At 41.2% G+C, this 23,249-nt stretch overlaps 1 protein-coding gene across 5 annotated transcripts in view; it reads right to left on the bottom strand.

Moving 5' to 3' along the window:
• The window catches only part of LOC124790146 (leukocyte receptor cluster member 8), a 72,409-nt gene extending 49,921 nt beyond the window's left edge, over positions 1-22,488 (bottom strand). For 2 of the 5 annotated variants that reach the window (XM_047257738.1, XM_047257734.1), the window contains exons 1-4: positions 22,325-22,488; positions 21,150-21,250; positions 14,860-14,917; positions 13,060-13,129 (exon numbers count right to left, since the gene is read on the bottom strand). In XM_047257738.1, coding sequence (XP_047113694.1) covers positions 13,060-13,129; positions 14,860-14,917; positions 21,150-21,235 — 214 coding nt within the window. In that variant the 5' untranslated portion in view covers positions 21,236-21,250; positions 22,325-22,488. Of the gene's footprint in view, positions 1-13,059; positions 13,130-14,859; positions 14,918-21,149; positions 21,251-21,970; positions 21,997-22,102; positions 22,235-22,324 lie in introns of those variants that run through there. The other 3 variants (XM_047257736.1, XM_047257737.1, XM_047257735.1) reach the window with 3 other exon arrangements.
• Positions 22,489-23,249: the final 761 nt, after the last annotated feature.

The raw sequence follows: 23,249 nt of genomic DNA on the forward strand, positions 1-23,249 counted from the left end.
GCCTAGCTGTAAACAAACCTCTAAGAAACTGCAGCAAAACCCACGTCAACTTCCTTCATGTCCGCGGTGTTTTACGAAACATTCACAAGAAGATTATCCACAACGTTGGGTCGTGCGTCACAAATGCAAAAAAAGAAGGGTCATGTGTCATCCGTTTGCAAATCCGACCGCATACATGATGTTCATGAACGTGACACTGATTCTGATTCTGTGTTGTCTGTCAATTGTACTTCTTCCCTTTCAGGGAAGTTATTCCTCACTGTCCAAATACTTAGTCGAGATGTTCGCATGCAGGTGGATACTGGTTTTGCTGCCACTATCATCAATTCTCAGACGTATCTTCAGTTGGGTTCTCCAATCCTGTCACCTGTCACTGGGCAATTACGGACTTACAATAAACAGAAGATTTCTCTCTTGCGACAATTTGATGCTGAGGTATCTTACAAATCTGTCGTTCGCACTGTTCCCATATTTGTGGTCGACCATAGTAATGCGGAGAATCTTTTTGGTTTTGATACCTTTCGCGTTTTTGGGTTCTCCATAGATGACTCTGTCAATATCGCCTCTGATGCTATTCCTTATGCTCAATTGGATTCTTTGTCGACGACATTTTCGTCCCCGTTTTCTCCTGGGTTAGGCCGTGCAAACGACTTTGAAGTTCATATCATGCTTAAACCCACTGCTCGGCTTAAGTTTTTTCGGACTCGGCCCATTCCTGTGGCCCTTCGTGATCAGGTCAAACGGGAGCTGGATCATCTCACTGCTTCAGGGGTCTTGCTTCCTGTCACTTCCAGCGAATGGTCCTCTCCTGTCGTCGTCGTTACGAAGCCAAATGGTGATATTCGTCTCTGTGGCGATTTCAAAGCCCCTGTAAATGCTCAATGCCTTATTGACATTTACTCTATGCCTCGACCTGAAGAATTGTTCACTAAACTTGCTGGAGGCCAGTATTTTTCTAAACTTGACCTGTCAGAAGCTTATCATCAACTTCCTCTCGACACTGCTTCCCGGCAGTTTCTGGTCCTTAACACACCTTTCGGCCTCTATCAATACCAATGATTGCCATTCGGGGTTGCCAGCGCCCCTGCTCTCTTTCAGCGATTCTTCGAACAATTATTGCTCACTATCCCTGGGTGTATAAATTACCAGGACGACATTGTTGTCACTGGCTCCACCACTGACGAACATCTTCAAAATCTCCGCATACTTTTTCATGTCTTACAGACTGCCGGTGTTAAGTGTAATCTTCAGAAATCAAAATTTTTTCAGGCATCTATCATGTACGTTGGGATGGTATTCGTCCACTTCAGCAAACTGTCGCTGCGATCGATGCCCTTCCTCGCCCTACATCTGTTAAGGAACTGCAGGCCTTCTTGGGGAAAATAGCATACAATCAAGTTTTTACCGTCTGCTGCTTCGGTGGCTCAGCCTTTGCATAGCCTGTTGCATAAAAACGTGCCTTTTCACTGGTCCGCGTCATGCAATGCGGCTTTCCAGAAATTGAAGACTATGTTGAAACAGGCCCATGCCTGGCTACGTATCGACCTGGCCAACATCTTGTTCTTGCCACGGACGCCTCTCAATACGGGGTCGGTGCAGTCCTTGCGCACAGTTTTTCTGGCGGTTCTGAACAACCCATTGCTTATGCCTCCAAAATGCTCACGGATGCCCAACAAAAGTATTCTCAAATTGAAAAAGAAGCTTTGGCCATTATTTATGCTCTTCGTAAGTTTAGTGTATTTCTCTATGGATCCAAATTTCATCTTGTTACGGATCACAAACCACTCGTTTCCTTGTTTCATCCAATAACGTCACTTCCAAACAAGGCTGCACACCGCCTCCAGCGTTGGGCTCTTTACTGTCTCATTTTAATTATGAGATTCATTTCTGACCAACGGCTCAACATGTGAATGCTGATGCACTGCCTCGCCTTCCCATGGGTCCTGATCTGGCATTCGATAGGGACGAACTTTTGTGTTTCCACCTGGATGTTACCAAGCAGCAGGTTGTGGACGGGTTCCCCATCACTAGGGACCAGCTGGCGGCTGCTACGGGTTCTGACCCTACCCTCTCCAGGGTTTTATGCTGTATTCAGAAGGGTTGGCCAGATCGGCTGTCCGCTAAGACTTCTGATCCCTTGCGGAACTACTACGCTTTGCATTACCGCCTCACGGCTAGGGATGGTGTTATCCTCCTTTCCACCGAAAATGCTTCGCCGCGTGTTGTGGTACATGCGTCTTTGCGTGCTTCGGTCTTGCGCCTCCTTCACCAATGGCACTAGGGTGTCTCTCGCACAAAATCTCTGGTGCGCTGTCATGTGTACTGGCCCGGCATCGATTCTGAAATCGCACACATGGTTGCTGCCTGCAGCCCATGTGTGTCACAGGCCGCCGCCCCGAACTCATCTTTGTCACCGTGGCCTTCGCCTGAGAAGCCCTGGGAGCGTATTCATGCTGACTTCGCGGGACCTTTTTATAGGTACTAATTGGCTTCTCGTTATTGATGCCTACTGTAACTTTCCTTTCATTGTCCGCTGCATGTCGCCTACCACCGCAGCAACCACCAATGCTCTAGCTCGCATTTTCTCTTTGGAAGGCCTTCCCTCTACTCTTGTTACTGATAATGGTCCGCAATTTGTCTCTTCGGATTTTTGTGCCTGTCACGGCGTCACGCATGTCACGGCCCCTCTGTTCCATCCACAGTCAAACGGTGAGGCTGAACGACTGGTCCGCACATTTAAGGCTCAGATGAGGAAGCTCCTGCCTTCTTCTGCTGATGACGCGTTTCTCCAATTTCTGGCTTCTTACCGTTTCACCCCCATGGGCGACCACAGCTCGGCTGAGCTCTTACATGGCCGAAAGCCCCGCACGCTACTTCATCTTCTGCGGCCTTCCACCTCAAGGCCGCGGGTGCCTTCGCTTGGCCAATTCACCGCCAACGACCTTGTATGGGTACAGGGATATGGAGGGCGGCCAAAATGGAGTCCTGGCTGCACCTTACGACACCGTGGCCAACGCCTGTGTGAAATCCAGACAGACACAGGTGTTGCAGTGCGTCATTCGGACCAGCTTCGACCTTGTGTGCCGGCAACGCCTGTTCCAGATGCCGCTACACCACCTTCGGCTCTACGTGACGCTTGGGATACTGGAATCTCTCATTACTCACAACGCAGTCCTCTCGCTGTCATATCGGTGCCAGCACAAGAACTGACACCACCAGGAGACGTGCCCATGCAGGAACCAGAAGACCATCATCTGCCAGAGCAACTCTACTCGCCTCCTCCTCCTACGGACGAGGACACATCGCCCATGTCTCCTGTTTTAACAACCGGACTTGCCGCAACGGGCAGATTGGTGCACATGGCCCCAGCAGATTCGACCCCCACGTCTCCTGTCATCTCGACCCGTTATCATCAGGGACACTTCTGTCTGTATGGGAAGCCTCCTCCTCGAGACTTTATGGCCAGTCAAACACCACCTATGGACGTTAGCAATCTACAGGACACCTCCATCAAGACCTGCACAAAAAATTCAAAGGGGGGAAAAGTGTTGTGACTCGCTGATCTTTCAAAGTGCCGCCGCACAGTTACGCGCGTCCTCTACATGCGACGCTGTCTGCCAGCCATACAGCAGCAGCGCCACCTAAGCGGCCAGCCAGCCAGCAGCCGCTAGACTTGGACTCAGTTATGATATGACTGTTAAAGTGTACACACGTCTTACTCTTTACTTGATCTGTGACATTGATGTATTGCGTCTTCCTTGAAATATATTTGTTCAACTTGAAGTTATAACAATTCCAGAGGTAAAATAGTCCCCCAATCGGATCTCCCGGCGGGTACTACTCTGAAGGATGTTGTTATCAGGAGAAAGAAAACTGGCGTTTTACGGGTCAGAGCGTGGAATGTCAGATACCTTAATCAGGCAGGTACGTTAGAAAATTTAAAAAGGGAAATGGATAGGTTAAAGTTAGATATAGTGAGAATTAGTGAAGTTCAGTGGCAGGAGGAACAAGACTTCTGGTCAGGTGAATACAGGGTTATAAACACAAAATCAAATAGGGGTAATGCTGGAGTAGGTTTAATAATGAATAAAAAAATAGGAATGCGAGTAAGCTACTAAAAACGGCATACTGAATGCATTACTGTGGCCAATATTGATACGAAGCCCATGCCTACCACAGTAGTACAAGTTTATATGCCGACTAGCTCCGCAGATGACGAAGAGATTGATGAAATTTATGATGAGATAAAAGAAATTATTCAGACAGTGAAGGGAGACGAAAATTTAATAGTCATGGGTGACTGGAATTCGATAGTAGGAAATGGAAACGTAGTAGGTGAATATGGAATTGGGGGGGGGGGGGGGGGGGGGGGGTAAGGAATGAAAGAGCCTGGTAGAATTTTGTACAGAACATAACTTAATCATAGCTAACACTTGGTTCAAGAATCATAAAAGAAGGGTGCATACATGGAAGAAGCCTGCACATACTGACAGGTATCAGATAGATTATATAATGGTAAGATAGAGATTTAGGAACCAGATTTTAAATTGTAAGACACTTCCAGGGGCAGATGTGGACTCTGACCACAATCTATTGGTTATGAACTGTAGATTAAAACTGAAGAAATTGCAAAAAGGTGGGAATTCAAGGAGATGGGACCTGGATAAATTGACTAGACCAGAGGTTGTACAGAGTTTCAGGGAGAGCATAAGGGAACAATTAACAGGAATGGGTAGCTCTGAGGGATGAAGTAGTGAAGGCAGCAGAGGATCAAGTAGGTAAAAAGACAAGGGCTAATAGAAATCCTTGGGTAACAGTAGAGATACTGAATTTAATTGATGAAAGGAGAAAATACGAAAATGCAGTAAATGCACTGAAAGACCTAAGTCGAAACAAGGCCCCGGGAGTAGACAACATTCCATTAGAACTACTGATAGCCCTGACTAAACTCTACCATTTGGTGAGAAACATGTATGAGACAGGCGAAATTCCCTCAGACTTCAAGAAGAATATAATAATTCCAATCCCAAAGAAAGCAGGAGTTGACAGATGTGAAAATTACTGAACAATCAGTTTAATAAGCCACAGCTGCAAAATACTAACATGAATTCTTTACAGACGAATGGGAAAACTGATAGAAGCCGACCTCGGGGAAGATCAGTTTGGATTCCGTAGAAATGTTGGAACACAATACTGACCCTACAACTTATCTTAGAGAATAGATTAAGGAAAGGCAAACCTACGTTTCTAGCATTTGTAGACTTAGAGAAAGCTTTTGACAATGTTGACTGGAATACTCTCTTTCAAATAATGAAGGTTGCACGGGTAAAATAAATGGAGCAAAAGGTTATTTACAATTTGTACAGAAACCAGATCGCAGTTATAAGGGTCGAGGGGCATGAAAGGGAAGCAGTGGTTGGGAAGGGAGTGAGACAAGGTTGTAGCCTATTCCCAATGTTATTCAATCTGTATATTGAGCAAGCAGTAAAGGAAACAAAAGAAAAATTCGGAGTAGGAATTAAAATCCATGGAGAAGAAATAAAAACGTTGGGGTTAGTCGATGACATTGTAATTCTGTCAGAGACAACAAAGGACCTGGAAGAGCTGTTGAACGGAATGGACAATGTCTTGAAAGAAGGATATAAGATGAACATCAACAAAAGCAAAACGAGGATAATGGAATGTAGTCGAATTAAATCGGGTGATGCTGCCAGAATTAGATTAGGAAGTGAGACACTTAAGGCAGTAAAGGCGTTCTTCTATTTGGGGAGAAAAATAACTGATGATGGTCAAAGTAGAGAGGATATAAAATGTAGACTGGCAATGGCAAGGAAAGCGTTTCTGAAGAAGAGAAATTTGTTAACATTGAGTATAGATTTAAGAGTTGGGAAGTCGTTTCTGAAAGTATTTGTATGGAGTGTAGCCATGTATGGAAGTGAAACATGGACGACAAATAGTTCAGACAAAAAGAGAATCGAAGCTTTCGAAATGTGGTGCTACAGAAGAATGCTGAAGATTAGATGGGTAAATCACATAACTAATGAGGAGGTATTGAATAGAATTGGGTAGAAGAGAAATTTGTGGCACAACTTGACAAGAAGAAGGGACCGGTTGGTAGGACATATTCTGAGGCATCAAGGGATCACCAATTTAGTATTGGAGGGCAGCGCGGAGGGCAAAAATCGTAGAGGGAGACCAAGAGATGAATACACTAAGCAGATTCAGAAGGATGTAGGCTGCAGTACGTACTGGGAGATTAAGCAGCTTGCACAGGATAGAGTAGAATGGAGAGCTGCATCAAACCAGTCTCTGGACTGAAGACCACAACAACAACCCAAGATATTGTCTATTTTGCCAGAAGAATACAAACACTTTTCTCCAGCACGGGATTCGTCACACAGTGGTGAGAAGACTATGGAAAATCTAATTGCAAAGCTTATAAGAGAAGAGGAACGACTGAAAAACAATAATCAAGAAGAGAGTACTGCCTTTGATGTTGGGTTTAACAAAAATAAACGATATAATTTGTAAGAATTGTGGTGGTCGTGGACATTTTGCAAGAGAATGCAAGAAGTCTAAGAAGACAGAACACTGTTCTACATGCAAGAGGAATAATCACAAAGAAGAAGAGTGTTCTTTAAAAATAAAATTCAAGAACCAAAATTGAGATCTTTCAAGTCCTGTCCTCATTGCAAAAAGACTATCCACAAAGAAGAAGATTGTTATTTTAAGAACAAAGACAGCGAAAGAAAATCATTTTGCACTTTTGAAGGGATGAAAGAAGATCTAGTCACTCAAGGAAACAAGAAACAAGACATTGATGAAGAAAAGAAGATGGAAGATACTGCACATATTGCATATGAATGTAACACAGGAAAGATTTCACAAGATGTCAATGAAAAGAAGATATGGTCATGATTGTTGATGGCGCATGTACAGGACATTTGTGTAATGAAGTGGACCAGTTAACAAATGTGAGACATTATGACAGTATTGTAAAAGTTGCCAAACAAGGTGGACCAATGAAAATAGTTGCAACAGGAAACTTTGTAAGAGATAACTGTGTTCTAAAAGATGTTATGTATGTTCCTGAACTGAGCAGAAATCTGATGTCTGTAAATGTAATCACTAAAAAATATTGTACAGATGTATTTTCTAAACATTCTGTTCAAATCTATGAAGGTGAAATACACTCCTGGAAATTGAAATAAGAACACCGTGAATTCATTGTCCCAGGAAGGGGAAACTTGATTGACACATTCCTGGGGTCAGATTCATCACATGATCACACTGACAGAACCACAGGCACATAGACACAGGCAACAGAGCATGCACAATGTCGGCACTAGTACAGTGTATATCCACCTTTCGCAGCAATGCAGGCTGCTATTCTCCCATGGAGACGATCGTAGAGATGCTGGATGTAGTCCTGTGGAACGACTTGCCATGCCATTTCCACCTGGCGCCTCAGTTGGACCAGCGTTCGTGCTGGACGTGCAGACCGCATGAGACGACGCTTCACCCAGTCCCAAACATGCTCAATGGGGGACAGATCCGAAGATCTTGCTGGCCAGGGTAGTTGACTTACACCTTCTAGAGCACGTTGGGTGGCACGGGATACATGCGGACGTGCATTGTCCTGTTGGAACAGCAAGTTCCCTTGCCGGTCTAGGAATGGTAGAACGATGGGTTCGATGACGGTTCGGATGTACCGTGCACTATTCAGTGTCCCCTCGACGATTACCAGTGGTGTACGGCCAGTGTAGGAGATCGCTCCCCACACCATGATGCCGGGTGTTGGCCCTGTGTGCCTCGGTCGTAGGCAGTCCTGATTGTGGCGCTCACCTGCACGGCGCCAAACACGCATACGACCATCATTGGCACCAAGGCAGAAGCGACTCTCATCGCTGAAGACGACACGTCTCCATTCGTCCCTCCATTCACGCCTGTCGCGACACCACTGGAGGCGGGCTGCACGATGTTGGGGCGTGAGCGGAAGACGGCCTAACGGTGTGCGGGACCGTAGCCCAGCTTCATGGAGACGGTTGCGAATGGTCCTCGCCGATACCCCAGGAGCAACAGTGTCCCTAATTTGCTGGGAAGTGGCGGTGCGGTCCCCTACGGCACTGCGTAGGATCCTACGGTCTTGGCGTGCATCCGTGCGTCGCTGCGGTCCGGTCCCAGGTCGACGGGCACGTGCACCTTCCGCCGACCACTGGCGACAACATCGATGTACTGTGGAGACCTCACCCCCCACGTGTTGAGCAATTCGGCGGTACGTCCACCCGGCCTCCCGCATGCCCACTATACGCCCTCGCTCAAAGTCCGTCAACTGCACATACGGTTCACATCCACGCTGTCGCTGCATGCTACCAGTGTTTAAGACTGCGATGGAGCTCCGTATGCCACGGCAAATTGGCTGACACTGATGGCGGCGGTGCACAAATGCTGCGCAGCTAGCGCCATTCGACGGCCAACACCGCGGTTCCTCGTGTGTCCGCTGTGCCGTGCGTGTGATCATTGCTTGTACAGCCCTCTCGCAGTGTCCGGAGCAAGTATGGTGGGTCTGACACACCAGTGTCAATGTGTTCTTTTTTCCATTTCCAGGCGTGTACTTGTTTTGAAAGGACAAAAAACAAATGGGCTGTATGAAGTGAACATTAAATCAGGAATGCAGTCACTACTGACACAACAAGAAAAACAAGAATGGCATAAGAAACTACGTCATCCAGGCATAAGCTATACTTCAAAGATCAAGAGAATGTGTGAAAGAGTTCGTAATACAACACTGGCCATTAAAATTGCTACACCACGAAGATGATGTGGTACTGACGCGAAATTTAACCGATAGGAAGAAGATGCTGTGATATGCAAATGATTAGCTATTCAGAGCATTCACACAAGGTTGACGCCGGTGGTGACACCTACAACGTGCTGACATGAAGAAAGTTTCCAACCGATTTCTCATACACAAACAGCAGTTGACTGGCGTTGCCTGGTGAAACGTTGTTGTGATGCCTCGTGTAAGGAAGACAAATGTGTACCAACACATTTCCGACTTTGATAAAGGTCGGATTGTAGCCTATCGCGATTGCAGTTTATCGTATCGCGACATTGCTGCTCGTGTTGGTCGAGATCCAATGATTGTTAGCACAATATGGAATCGGAGGGTTCAGGAGGGTAATACGGAACGCCGTGCTGGATCCCAACGGCCTTGTATCACTAGCAGTCGAGATGACAGGCACCTTATCCGCATGGCTAACGGATCGTGCAGCCACGTCTCGATCCCCGAGTCAACAGATGTAGACGTTTTCAAGACAACAACCATCTGCAAGAACAGTTTGACAACATTTGCAGGAGCATGGACAATATCAGCTAGGAGTCCATGGCTGTGGTTACCCTCGACACTGCATCACCGACAAGAGCACCTGCAATGGTGTACTCAACAACGAACCTGGGTGCACGAATGGGCAAAATGTCATTTTTTTGGATGAATCCAGGTTCTGTTTACAGCATCATGATGGTTGCATCGGTGTTTGGCGACATCACAGTTAACACACATTGGAAGAGTGTATTCGTCATCGCCATACTGGCGTATCACCCGTCGTGATGGTATGGGGTGCCATTGGTTACATGTCTTGGCCACCTCTTGTTTGCATTGACGGCACTTTGCAACAATGGACGTTACATTTCAGATATGTTACGACCCGTGGCTCTACGCTTCATTTGATCCCTGCGAAACCCTACATTTCAGCAGAATAATGGATGACCGCATGTTGCAAGTCCTGTACACGCCTTTCTGGATACATAAAATGTTCGACTGCTGCCCTGGCCAGCACATTCTTCAGATCTCTCACCAATTGAAAACGTGTGGTCAATGGTGGCCGAACAACTGGCACGTCACAATACGCTAGTCACTACTCTTGATGAACTGTGGTGTCGTGTTGAAGCTGCAAGGGCAGCTGTACCTGTACACGCCATCCAAGCTCTGTTTGACTGAATGCCCAGGCGTATCAAGAACATTATTATGGCCAGAGGTGGTTGTTCTGGGTACTGATTTCTCAGGATCTATGCACCCAAATTGTGTGAAAATGTAATCACATGTCAGTTCTAGTATAATAAACTTGTCCAATGAATACCCGTTTATAATCTGCATTTCTTCTTGGTGTAGCAACTTTAATGGCCAATAGTGTAGTTTATGCTCAGCGGAACAATAGTGTGAAGCTTGTGTGAGAGCTAAATTAACAAGAAAACCATTTTCTACTGTGAGAGAAAGAGCAACAAGGCCTCTTGAAATCGTACATACTGATATCTGTGGAGAGAGAGAACCCTAACATTCAATGGATATAGGTACTACATGACAGTGTTAGATGATTTCACTCATTTCTGTGTAACTTACTTGTTAAGGTCTAAGTCAGAGGCTGAAAGATTCATAAGAAAATGTGTGTTAGAAAGTGAAAATAAGTTCAATACGAAAGTGTCAAAAATAAGATGTGATAAAGGTGGTGAATACACCAGATGTGAGTTTAAGAATTGGTGTGAAGGAAAAGGAATTGTGCTAGACTATAGTATTCTTTATAGCCCTCAGCTCAATGGGAAAGCAGAGAGACTAAATCTGACAATAATGAACAAGGCAAGAGCTATGGTATTCGATAGCAAACTGAAGAAAGAGCTATGGGGAGAGGCAGTGGTCACAGCTACATAATCAATAGAAGCCCAACTATCAAAGTGCCATAGCTGCAGAGAAGTGGTTTGGGAAAAGGAGATCTGTCAAGACTTCAAATTTTTCGATCAAGAGTTTTGCCAAAAATTTAGCCTATTTGAAGAAACTAGATGTATGAAGTAAAATGGCTACAGACTGTTTGATGCAGAATGAAGAAATACTGTTGTGTCAAGAGATGTTGAATTTGAGCAGAAAGTGACAAAAGAAACTCTACAGACAAATCTTGTTAGTGGTGTACTATCAAATGATACTAGCAATCAAAAAATGAAACAGAAGACCATGAAAATCAAGGAGAAGAAAGTCAAGAAGTAATAACATGCAATGAAGACACAAGAAATTACAAGCTTAGGAAAAGAACTAGTTTGAAAAAACCTGTAAAATATAATGATTACGAAACAGCTTTACTTACATATGAATTATGTATGAGTGGTCCAGACAAAGAAAATTGGTTAAAAGCAATTGAAGAAGAAAAGAGATCTCTTCAACAGAATGAAACATGGAAGTTGGTTAGTGCAGAGGAAGCAGAAGGGAAAGAAATCGTAAGAAGCAAATGGATCTTTATAGTCAAAGATGATGAACAATATAAGGCCAGATTAGTTTATCAGTGGTTGTCAACATGAGAAGGATATAGATTTTAAGGAATTATTCAGCCCAGTACTATATATATCTTCATTGGACTGTCGTTTGCACTGGCAGCAGGGTAAAATTTCCATATAAGAGTGTTTGATGTCAAAATAGCATTTCTCTATGGGAAACTGGATGAAGAATTTTTTTTGAAGATACCTGAAGGATACAAAGAAGCTGGAAAAATCTTTGTTTTGAAGAAAGCTCTGTATGGGCTTAAACAAGCCCCATCCAGATGGAATAAAACTTTGACAGATTTCCTAAAATCAGAAGGACTAATTCAATTGAAATCAGACCAGTGCATATTTAAAGATTCAACTGAAGAAATGTACATGGCTATACATGTTGATGATGGAATCATAATAGGAAAAGACTTGGGGAAAATTGAAAATATACTAAAGAAACTTAAAAAGAAATTTGAGTTTGTTGTGGTAGAAAATCCAGATATGTATTTAAGGGTACAAATAATGAAGACAGGGGATGGAATATTTTTACACCAAGAACAGTATGCAGAGAAAGTACTAGAAAAATTCAAAATGACTGACTGTAGGGCCATGAAGACTCCATTGGTTCCAGAGGGAAACACAAATGAAGAAAATTAAGAAAACGAACACATTGAATTTGCATGTCGTGAAGCCATAAAAAGCCTTCTTTATTTGTCATGTAAAACCAGACCAGATCTTGGATTTACAGTAAATTATCAGAGCCGCTTCACAGAAGACCCCAAGAAAAGGGATTACAAAAATGTAAAAAGAACTCTTAGTTATCTACAAGGTTCCAAGAATTATGGTCTCTTCTATAAGAAAAAAGAAAGTGAAGAAGATGACAATATTCACCTAAATGTTTGTGATGCCGATTATGCGGAAGATTTAAGAGACAGAAAAAGTACAACTGCATACATAATTCTTTATAATGGTGCTCCCATTAGTTGGTGTTCGGAAGCAAAGTGTGACAGCTACTTCATCAACTGAAGCAGAATACATTTCAGCAGCAGAATGCACCAAAGAAATAAAACACATCAATACCCTAATAGAAGAGTTAACCAGAAGAAAAGTAAAATCATTCTTCATGTAGACAATCAAAGTGCTATCCAAATGATCAAATCAGGACAGTTGGTTAGATGACGCAATCATATAGATGTAAAATATGTTAGCGAACAATACAGAGAAGGTTCGTTCGAGATAAAATATACGGAAGAACAATTAGCACACATACTGACCAAAGCTCTACAAAGATCAAAGTTTGAGAAATTTAGAAATATTGTTATGAAACAATTACCATGACTCTGGTAACTAAATCTGTGAAGCTTGTGATTTAGAGCCATTAAAAACAGACATTGTATTTTAAGGGGGGATGTTGAAAGGTGCGGAGCAAGTGAAATACAATGTTTATTGTGTGTGCTTAAAAAATGCTGAACATCTGAGAGTTTATATAAAAATAAAATATATCTGTAAGGTAGGATGACATAGCAACATATCAAGCGTGTACAGTGTTTGTTTTTTTTTTTTTTTTTTTTTTTTTTTTTTTTGTGGTGTGTTGTTACATTCACATAAAGTTACAATAAAATTAAGATAAAAATCACAGCATAATGTACACTATTTCACATTCAGTACAATTTACAAGTGGAAACACTATACACACACACAATTCCAGCATATCCTGTAGATCACTAAGACACAGATTCTAAAATAAATGCAAAAATGTTAGCATACCTTGATGTGTGCTAGGTGGAATTTGATGATGTGCATTCTGATCGAACACACTGTGGCTATATCCCATATTCTGCAAAGAACCACAGATCCTAATTAAATTAGTTAAAACATATACAAAAGCTAAAGAGCACAAAAATAATGCACCAAAGCTGTTAACTGAAAAAATATTTATTTATTAAGTCACAATTCTAAACTTGTAGTATCATTCTTTGACCTTTTAAAGTTCCATCACACAGCTAAGTACCTGCTCTAGCCTAAAAACCACACAGCTTCATCAAATTTCTAAATCAACTGGGGAACACGAACATCAAAACTAGACATCTGATGTACATCGGAATGATAGCCAATGTAGTAAGTATTTTACATTGATTAAACATGAAAGCGGTAGCCAGAAAACATCAGCACCATAGCCTGATTGAAACTACTTGACAGCTGGACGTTCACACATCCTAGGTGGTTTCCTATAATCAGAGCATACAATGTCAGACCCGAACTGTCTGCTGTTGTCAAACTGTCACAATTGGTCAGTTCACTTCCAGTTCTTGGTCAGCATTCTTTCTTGATGTATTTGGATCCCAATTCATGGTACTGGCACTTTCATTTTATATTCCATCATATGCGTTAACCACACCACAAACATCACTCACATAATGGTGCAAAATACGCTTGTTTCATACGCAGCATTAACTAAACACTACTGGATACTTCCGTACAAGACACGATTCAACATCACATACACAATTATCGCAATCACAGAGATTGGTTTACATTAGAGAAGCTCCACATGATACAGCGTGAAACCGATTTCTTGAAGGCTGCAATTCATTACTGCAACTGGGTGAGCACAGTCAAAAATATAACATCACTCAGTGATGAATTTTAACACAATGGTTAGCATATAAACCTCATCGAAACGGTCTGATGATCATTTTTATTCAATTAACTGCATCCTCCTGTTGCACTTCAATCACTAGTCACTTGAAATCAGCTATCGACAGAGCACCTTGGTTTCAACACTGCTCCACATCATTACACATTAACTGCATTTGTGAAGTAACACTGTGTGTGTGTGTGTGTGTGTGTGTGTGTGTGACAGAGAGAGAGAGAGAGAGCGATCTACAACCAAGTGGTAGCCAGCAGCCAATGTGGTAACACTGTAGCAGCAAGTGACAGACGTAAACTATGAAGTAATTTTAAACAGACCATAGATGATCAAACAATGCCAACTAAAAAAAAAAAAAAAAAAAAAAAAAAAAAAAAAAAAAAAAAAAAAAAAAAGAACCCATATTTTGAGAACTCCATAATGCATTAACACAAGATGAGAGGGAAGAAAGAAGTTTACTACTGATTTAATAACACCTGTAATGAAGATGGACACAGGGAAAATAAATTTTAACTTTGTGTGACCAGCTTTACACTAGTCATTCATTCAATACAATTATCACTTCACTCTTGAGTGATGAACATGAATAGAAGTTTCCTTATTATTGCAACACAAATGACTTTTCAATCACGAAGATTAATCTCTTCCAAGTACATAAGGCTCGTCACGAAGTACCAAATTAAAACTTAACGGAACATTAATAAATGGTGTCATGGGTTCAATTTCATATATTTTGTCCAAACATTTTTTCTGGTCAGTATTTCAATGGAAATTTCAGATACAGCAATCTGTGTATATCCAGAGCTTTAAGGTTAGAACACATTTTTATTGCTGAATAACACTAATGTTTCCTAACACAATACATCACACTAATCATCACCTCAATACGAAATTACATGAAATTGGCATCTACTTACCGAATTGTAGTAAAAATATGGTCCAGGATGTCCATAACCTGGATGTCCATACGCTTGACTGAAAAATAAATACATCATTTAATGATACAACATAACTGTTATAGAATTGGTAGGAAGTTGTTATTCAGAAAGAGTCATGCAAATTACAAGACCAATCTGAGTGCAACCTACTGATGCTTACAGATTTTAATCCTATACACTAGTACTTTAAACACAATTAAACAATGTTGCCTCTTCCCCAAATTCTGACCCCTGAACAATGTTTCAGATGGTGAATGTTAACATATGTTGAGTGCACTCAACCTTAACTTCAGTAGTACACTTTGCACCACTTACTTTCAAATTAGGAAATTCCAAGTCAATGGGACTTAAATCACAACAAAATTTGTTTCAGAGAACTTTAAATTAAAAACAAAAAGACTCAATTTAAGAATAGTGCAAGTGCCAACCAAGACATCATTTCTCTTCAGCAAACACATTTGGTAAGGCACTAGTTTGTGCAGCTAATGCAAGGATTGTTTTTTGCAACCAAACAAGAGTTAAGCAAACCATGTTTACTGTATATTATTGTCACCTATACAAAGGTTTCAACATTGTTATTTGATCTCCACCATTTGCTGGAATAAACTGCACAGCTTGAGATTTGAGGTTAGGTATTAACACCAAGATAAGCCTACCTTCATCTGCACTAGAAGTAAATAGTACAACATTATAAATGAAATCAAGTGCTTTGTACCAATACATTCCTTTTTCTTTTTCCCAGTACAGACTTTCTTCATTCTAAATTTCTCAAAATGATGATGAGGTCTAATGAAATCTGTAACATGTACAGAGACCTTCAGCACACAAATATAGGCCTAACAAACACCCTGCAACATAAACAGAGATCTTCAGTACACTAATACATGCCTCACCAATGCCCTGCTACCAGAGATTTTGTTGAAACTAAGTCAAATGCTTTTTCAAAATCTACCCATCACACAAAGGTGATAATCCATATTTGTTGCATTCTATAATTTTTGTCATGACTTGCAAATTCTCTTACTGTTACATCCACTTTGAAAGCGAGCTTGTTCCTATTTGTGATCAAAATCTGATGTTTTTCATTGTGATTGGTTATAAGTTTAGTAACTGCCTCTTAGATTGTGGAGAAAAAGGTCAATATATTTATGTGGTGCTTGTCTTTTTCCTTGGAACTACGAGGGCTATCCACAAAGTACATTACGTTTTGGAATCAAAAATAAATAAAGTATTGGAAAATTTTTTTATTATATGCAGATGAAAGCCACACTTAAATACTACTTTTCTTCATAGTTGCCATTTAAATTAAGGCAATTATCGTAGCGATGGACGAGTTTGGAAATTCCTTCGTCATAAAGTTCGGCCGCCTGCGCCTTCAACTACGTGGTTACATCTTCTTGAATATGTGCGTTGTCATCAAAACGCTGCATAGCCAACCACTTCTTCATTGCTGGGAATAAGTGGAAGTCGCTCGGTGCCAGGTCGGGACTGTACGGCGGATGAGGAGACAACTCCCACTTAAAAGATTCAAGAACTTCACGGGTGTTGTCGTGAATCAGCAAGATCTTTGAGCCCAACATTCCCCTGCGCTTGTTTTGCATTGCTCTTCTGAGGTTGGGCAGAGTTTGGCAATACCTTTGAGAGTTTATTGTAGTGCTCTTTCCAGGAAATCCACAAAAATCACACCTTTTCTGTCCCAAAAGAGGCAACCACGTGGTTGAAGGCGCAGGCGGACGAATTTTACGACGAAGGAATTTCCAAGCTCGCCCATCGCTACGATAAGTGCCTTAATTTAAATGGCAACTATGTAGAAAAGTAGTATTTAAGTGTGGCTTTCATCTGCATATAATAAAAAAATTTCCAATACTTTATTTATTTTTAATTCCAAAACGCAATGTACTTTGTGGATAGCCCTCGTATTAAAGCAATTTTTACCTATTACGGATGTGGAAAATGGCAGCTGGTGAATGAAGGTTTTCAGAAATAACTGCACCCTGTTGCCTTTTGTGGTTGTTCAATTATCAATAAGGTAAAGGTTGTCAGTGAGAGCAATAAAAACTTAAAAACCATTAACAGGACAGATTTTCATAAAATTTCTCCCCAAGCATTGAGAAATGCACTCTGCAAGGAGAGATCTGGTAACTTTGTGCACAATATTTGTGATGTGATTAAGGCTTTCTATGTCCATGATGTTAGCAATGACCAATTCGGAATCTAATATAGGGCTACATATCTCTTATTGTTATACCACTTGGAACAGATGATACCATAATTGTCTTTTATACTTGAACCCACACCTGGCAGGAGGAATAAACTGAATTGTGCTGTTGGGTTTTCTGGGTACAGTGTGTATTAGGTAGTAGGTAGTATTCTTTTGGCTTTTTTCATATTTAGCTTCTGTTTATGAATGCAGCCGTAAGTACACTGTAGCTTGGTTGAAGTTCGATGTCTCATCATTAATGTTGGCGTATAGAGTAATTGTGGACCTCATCCGACATCTTTTTATTCAGTGTGGGTACCATCATGGGGTTGGATACTAGTTAATACAATAAATAAGCCTTTACTATTGTTATATAATGTTCCTGTGAAATATTTCGATCATTTGTAAGCTTTGTGCTAATTAAATTTCTTATAGACAAATGGCCACAGGGCTAACGCGTGTAACAGATGTAAACTAATTTATTTTATATAGGGTGGAGCGAAATTCACGCACTCTGGCTTTGCAGCACGACTCTTCACATGCCAGTGATAAAAAAAGTCTCTCTCAAAATTTTGTCCGGAGAGTACATCCAGCAGAAAAAGGATGTTAAAGAGTGGCAATCTGGCAACACTGTAACCAAATGTACGATAACTACCTCTGTCAGTACATATTTGTAGTACTGTACAGTTGGCGCAGTGGATAGAGTTTTGGGTTCGCACGCAGAAGATCGATGGTTCGAACCTGGGTTGAGGCACGTTTTTATTTGGTAAATGTAGTCCATGTGGTATCTTAATCATCAACAGTGATTGTAGCGGGTCCTCCAGAAAACATTTGCACTTACATACTAGAGTCATAGGCATGGAAGATTGGTCAGCTTTGAAAGCAGCCCTTTCCATGTCATGGGCGTAAATTTATTCACACCACTTCATCTACTAGATGCGAAACCGGTTTTCTTTGTACTCTCTTCTGATGATCCCACAGACTAGTACCAACTATTATTCTTGCTTTGTTCACGTCCATTACATTTTGTTATAGCGTTACTTTCCCTGTAGGACTAACAATGTGCTTTGCTGCTAATGTCCAAACTTGGTTACTATTTGTATGTGTTATCACCATGGTCCCACTAATTATGCCTTTCAACATCGAGTCTGGTAACCACACGCTGTTTAGTTTGTATCTCAAGGCATTATTTTATTATAGTTCTATCTATGTGATTATGGAAACATCACGTCTATTACCATTAGGGGAACTGTGTAATTTGAAACTGAAAATTTCACGGTTTCACAATTAGTGGTGTCGGGTTGACTCATGCAGAACAATATCTGTCAGAGGGGCAATGCGCATTATGTGGGACGGCATGCAGGACTGATGCTGTGTTTATACTGTATGTGCTGTGCACCAGACAGAGACTAGTTGCAAATGGAGTAACGAACCTGTGACAGACTCAAATACAAATGCGTACATGTATCAAATTTTCTCATTGTAAACCTCTAAACCAGTGTGGTAGACATATACACAAACGATGAATATGTGGACACGCTTCTGGTCCTTGGTGCATCTGATAACGGGGCTGGTGTTGCCACTCGTGAATATGCTGTTAGATATCTTCATCAAAGCCATCTAGATTAAAATGTTTTGTTATCTGGAGCTGCACCTAAGGGAGTCAGGTTCTCTCCTTCCACCATCACGTGACAGATGACGTCCATAGACGTGCCATACTCCAGCTACTGAGGAAGCTATTCTGGAGGTCATACACCAAGAACCTCAGCGAACGACATGTAGCATAGCAAGGCAGCTGCGTGTCTTGCAACGTACCATCATTAACGTGCTGCACAAGCATGGACTGTACCCGTATCATTATGCTTTCACACAACACTTGCGTCCTGCAGATCGCCATCTACGGTTGCAATTCTGCGAATGGTCCCAACAACAACAGGAAGCCAACGATGACTTAGTGAACATCGTAATATGGTCAGATGAAGCAGCATTCACTTGTGAGTGTCTCTTCGATATGCACAATGCCCACCATTGGTGAGAGATTAGCCTGCACATCACTCACACCCGTGGATATCAAGTTCACTTTGGTATCAACGCCTGGGCTGAAATATTGGATGACAGGTGTTTGGGTCCCTACATGTTGCCCGACTGCACAAAGGTATCCTGCATTCCTCTCAAACTATCTGCCTGATGCGCTGGAAGATGTTCCACTACATGTTCGGCAGAGGATATGGATCCAACATGATGGTGCACCTCCACACTCTGGGATTAATGTGCAACAGTATTTAGACTGAAAATTTCCAGGGAAATGGCTTGGACGTGGAGATCCAGTTGTAGGCCACTATGTTCACCTGACCTAAATCCCCTGGATTTCTTCCTATGGGGACACCTGAAGGAGCACATGCACTCCACCCTGCCAATGAATGTGGAAGAATTGGTAGCATGTGTTCATGCTGCTCTTGTTACTGTGGACACAGCTTTGCTGCGAAGGATCCAGAGCTCTCCGTTGAGGAGAAAAATGTTTGGATGTACAGGAAGGCTGCTTTGAGCATGTTATTCTGAGGACAACATATTCTGGTGTGAAGGTCATGTGGTCATTAATATGGACATTATTATTGTCACTGGTTGCTAATGTGCGAAATCTAAGAGATCATACTACATGTAGTATAAATGACAAGTAGATGATGTGTTATTGTACTGTGCTATTATCTGTAGCATCTGGAAATTGATATTTTTTTCATAGTTATTCTATCTTATGACAGGTCATTTGTTTCAATTATCAATTTCTTGTGTGTCCAACCACACATTTGTTATGCTCAGCATTAAAAAAATTTATAAATTTAGGATACATGTGACCTACGAAGTGGTGTTTAATATGAAATGTCAGAATGAAATTAGCAAATTAAAAAAATAAATAAAAAAAAAAATTTGCCCCTCTAATGTAACATCAAACCCCCGACTTCCTGTTTAGTAACCCAAAACCCTATCCACTTGCACCAACAGTACAGCACAACTAATATGTGCTGACAGAGGTAGTTACCAAACATGTGGTTACGGTGCTGCCTGATTGCCACTCTTTAATGTCCTTTTTCTGCCAGATGTACTCGCCGGACGAAATTTCATGAGACAATTTTTTTATTGCTGGCGTGTGAGCAGTCGCGCTGTGAAGCCTGAGTGCGTGAATTTTGCTTCAGCCTGTATACAAAAATAAAACTAACTTGTCATTAGCGGTTAGCCAATCTGTATTTGTTGTTATAATTTTCTGTAAATTAAAAAGTAAGTAACAACTACTAAACAGCAGGTCCACCAGCAAGTTCAAATTTTAAATATGACACGCCCAACAAATTAATACTATGAAATGCCCTGACAAGAGTGAAGAAATACAACAAAATCTCAAACCAACAGTGAATATGATTATGGTTTTAATTTTGGCGACAACATATTGCCCATTTTCTCCCTTCTCACTGGTTACATAAAAGTATCATCCTAGTGGCTACATGATGACATTACCAACCTACAAATACTAAACAAACTATACCATGACTGCCACTGGCCTTACCTAGACTTTAGTCAAACACTTATTATGTATGTGACTTTTTCAAATAAAGACATGGTTGGAGACAGTGGCTGTTACATGAAATAAATTGTTGATGGTGTGCAGCAACCAGCTGTGGCTGGTTGTTGTACATAAAAAATATAACTCATTATGTACTTGTCTCAGGCTATTACTGAATGTGTACCGCTTCTACTAAATCCTCTGACTAAAAGCAGTGACTACATCCCAATAATTGTAATTTCGGCAGTCCCACACAACTTTTTGGCTGTTCACATTCACTACTGGACAGCATGGCATGGTGCTTTTTGTGGACAGAATAACTATATACAATGAAACTAGAGTCCCAGTCTCCAATTTTAACCAGATTTTAATTCAGATCAAATATTTTCACCATATACCAATAACTTCTAAACACAACATTAACAGTTAGCAATTCTTAGAGCTGTGCTTCCCCGGCATACACGCTGTTCCACAATTTTGTGGACCAATTCTTAGAGCTATATGGAACACACTTACCCAGCATATGGATTGTACATTCCATACTGTGGAGGATACTGCCAAGGATTAATAGACATTTGTGCTGTCTGTGTCTTTTCTGCCATAATGTATGTTCTTACCTACAAAAGAGCCCACACAACACATTAAAATATTGAAATATATTGTTAAATATGATTACTAACTGCAGTATGTATGCAGAACAAAGATGTTCACAATAATATCTTAAAAATATTTATATTATAATTTTGCTTCAGTGACTCAAACAAAACCCATCTCAATTTTGGAATGATACTGCAGAATTCCACATACACTAAAATTTCTTTGATTATTGAGGATCAAATTACGAGTTTTCACATTCCCATCTTCAGTTTATCAGCGCAGATGAGGATCTGCACTGATTGTTATAATGAATAATCCTGGCACTCTGCTCTCCAGTAATAACTTAATTCATGTATGCCTAACACTTCTACGGGAGGACAGTGAGCTGAACCTCGTTGCTTCAGAAAGTTTTATGTAGGCCTATTTACTGCCTAAAATTTTGTAACAACCGTTAGAGATACCTGCGTTCATTAACAGTCAAGGACTAGTATCCAAAGCGGTTACAATAACAATTCAAATACAAAACATTTTATGCCCAACAAGGATAGCACTAACTAGTATCCATCAACAGCGGGCAATCTGTCACAAATTAAAAGCAGTGATATTACCGCACGAATAACATAATCACCAATCTGCTACAGCATTATACAGAAGCATAAATTATTAGTTGTAGTGACTTCATAACTTCACTTCATCCAACTTCATTGCCTGTACTTTCATTATTCTCCTCGGTAACTTACTCAGAAAGACTTGAATTGAATCAAATAACACGTAAAATGACCCTATTACAGAAATGCTTCACTTTATTTTCCAGAATTTTTAATCTATTAATAACACAAGGTGATTCACTGTACTGAGAACTCAAAGCTCACAAGATTAAACTACTAACGGCGGAAGCTGACTGGTAAGAAAAACTTGTGCAAATGTACACAAATATAACAACTGCAGGACCCGTGGCACAGGTCACAAGGTCTAGGTAGTTCAAAAGCAAAAAGGAGGAAAAATGAATGACTTCATGAAAAATCAGTCAACAGCCGCCATTTTGCGCATCTACGACTATCTTACGATTCGCATTTATACAACGTAGAACTTACAGAAGCAGACTAGCTTCTACAACAGTCCAAGCAAATAGAATAACAAGTGAATTTTACACAACATAAATAGTTGAAGATAACATAAATTTCATAAGGGTAACAACGTCACGTAGTCCTCCAACATCAGAGGGTATACGCATCACAGGACTTCGTTCCATAGAGCTTCGTTTCCACGATCCAACTTCCAAAGATGTGTTTCCGTGCACTCTAAAGGCCTGTCCACACGCAACGATCTGTCTGCGCAAATGTCTGCGCACATCACATCTGCGCAGACAGATCGTTGCGTGTTGACAGAAGATTTGCACCAACCTGAGGTGTGTGCAAAACTGGAAGTTGGAGTTGGAGGTTTGAGGGAAACCTCTCAAATCTGTGGGTTCAAACGACATCTGCGCAGACAAGTTGGAGCGTGTGGACAGGAGATCGCCGCAAATCTGGCGCGAAAATGCTGTTTGTTCAGTCTAGTGTTTGTATTTGTGCGCACAGGACATTAAAATGGCTGATACTCGTCAGTGTCCTCGAGAGTTTGTAAGTGAATTCATTGAAATATATAGAAACCACCCATGTTTGTGGAAGATTAAAGTAAAGAATACAGTGACTGAGACAAAAAGACAGCAGCATACAATGCTCTAATTGAAAAATTGCGGGTATTATTTCACTCAACTCTTGTTTCGATATTGCAGTTGAAAATTCCAAATCCTTGTAGCTCCTTCCTGTTGCTAGGAATCTTAATGTTACCGCCAGCCGTTCATGAGGAGAAATTGCCCTTCTCTATACAAGTACTTTTTCTCATAAAATGAGGGGTTACAAGCTTTAAGAGATAATTATAAGTTTCAACATCCATCCGCAAATAATTTCGCCAGTCGTTAGGTTCGACCTGCAACTATCGCAGTAAATTTACGTGAGAAAACTGCTTTCGCTTTTGCAG

The sequence above is a fragment of the Schistocerca piceifrons genome, chromosome 3 (assembly GCF_021461385.2).
Source record: "Schistocerca piceifrons isolate TAMUIC-IGC-003096 chromosome 3, iqSchPice1.1, whole genome shotgun sequence".
Taxonomy (NCBI): Eukaryota; Metazoa; Arthropoda; class Insecta; order Orthoptera; family Acrididae; genus Schistocerca; species Schistocerca piceifrons.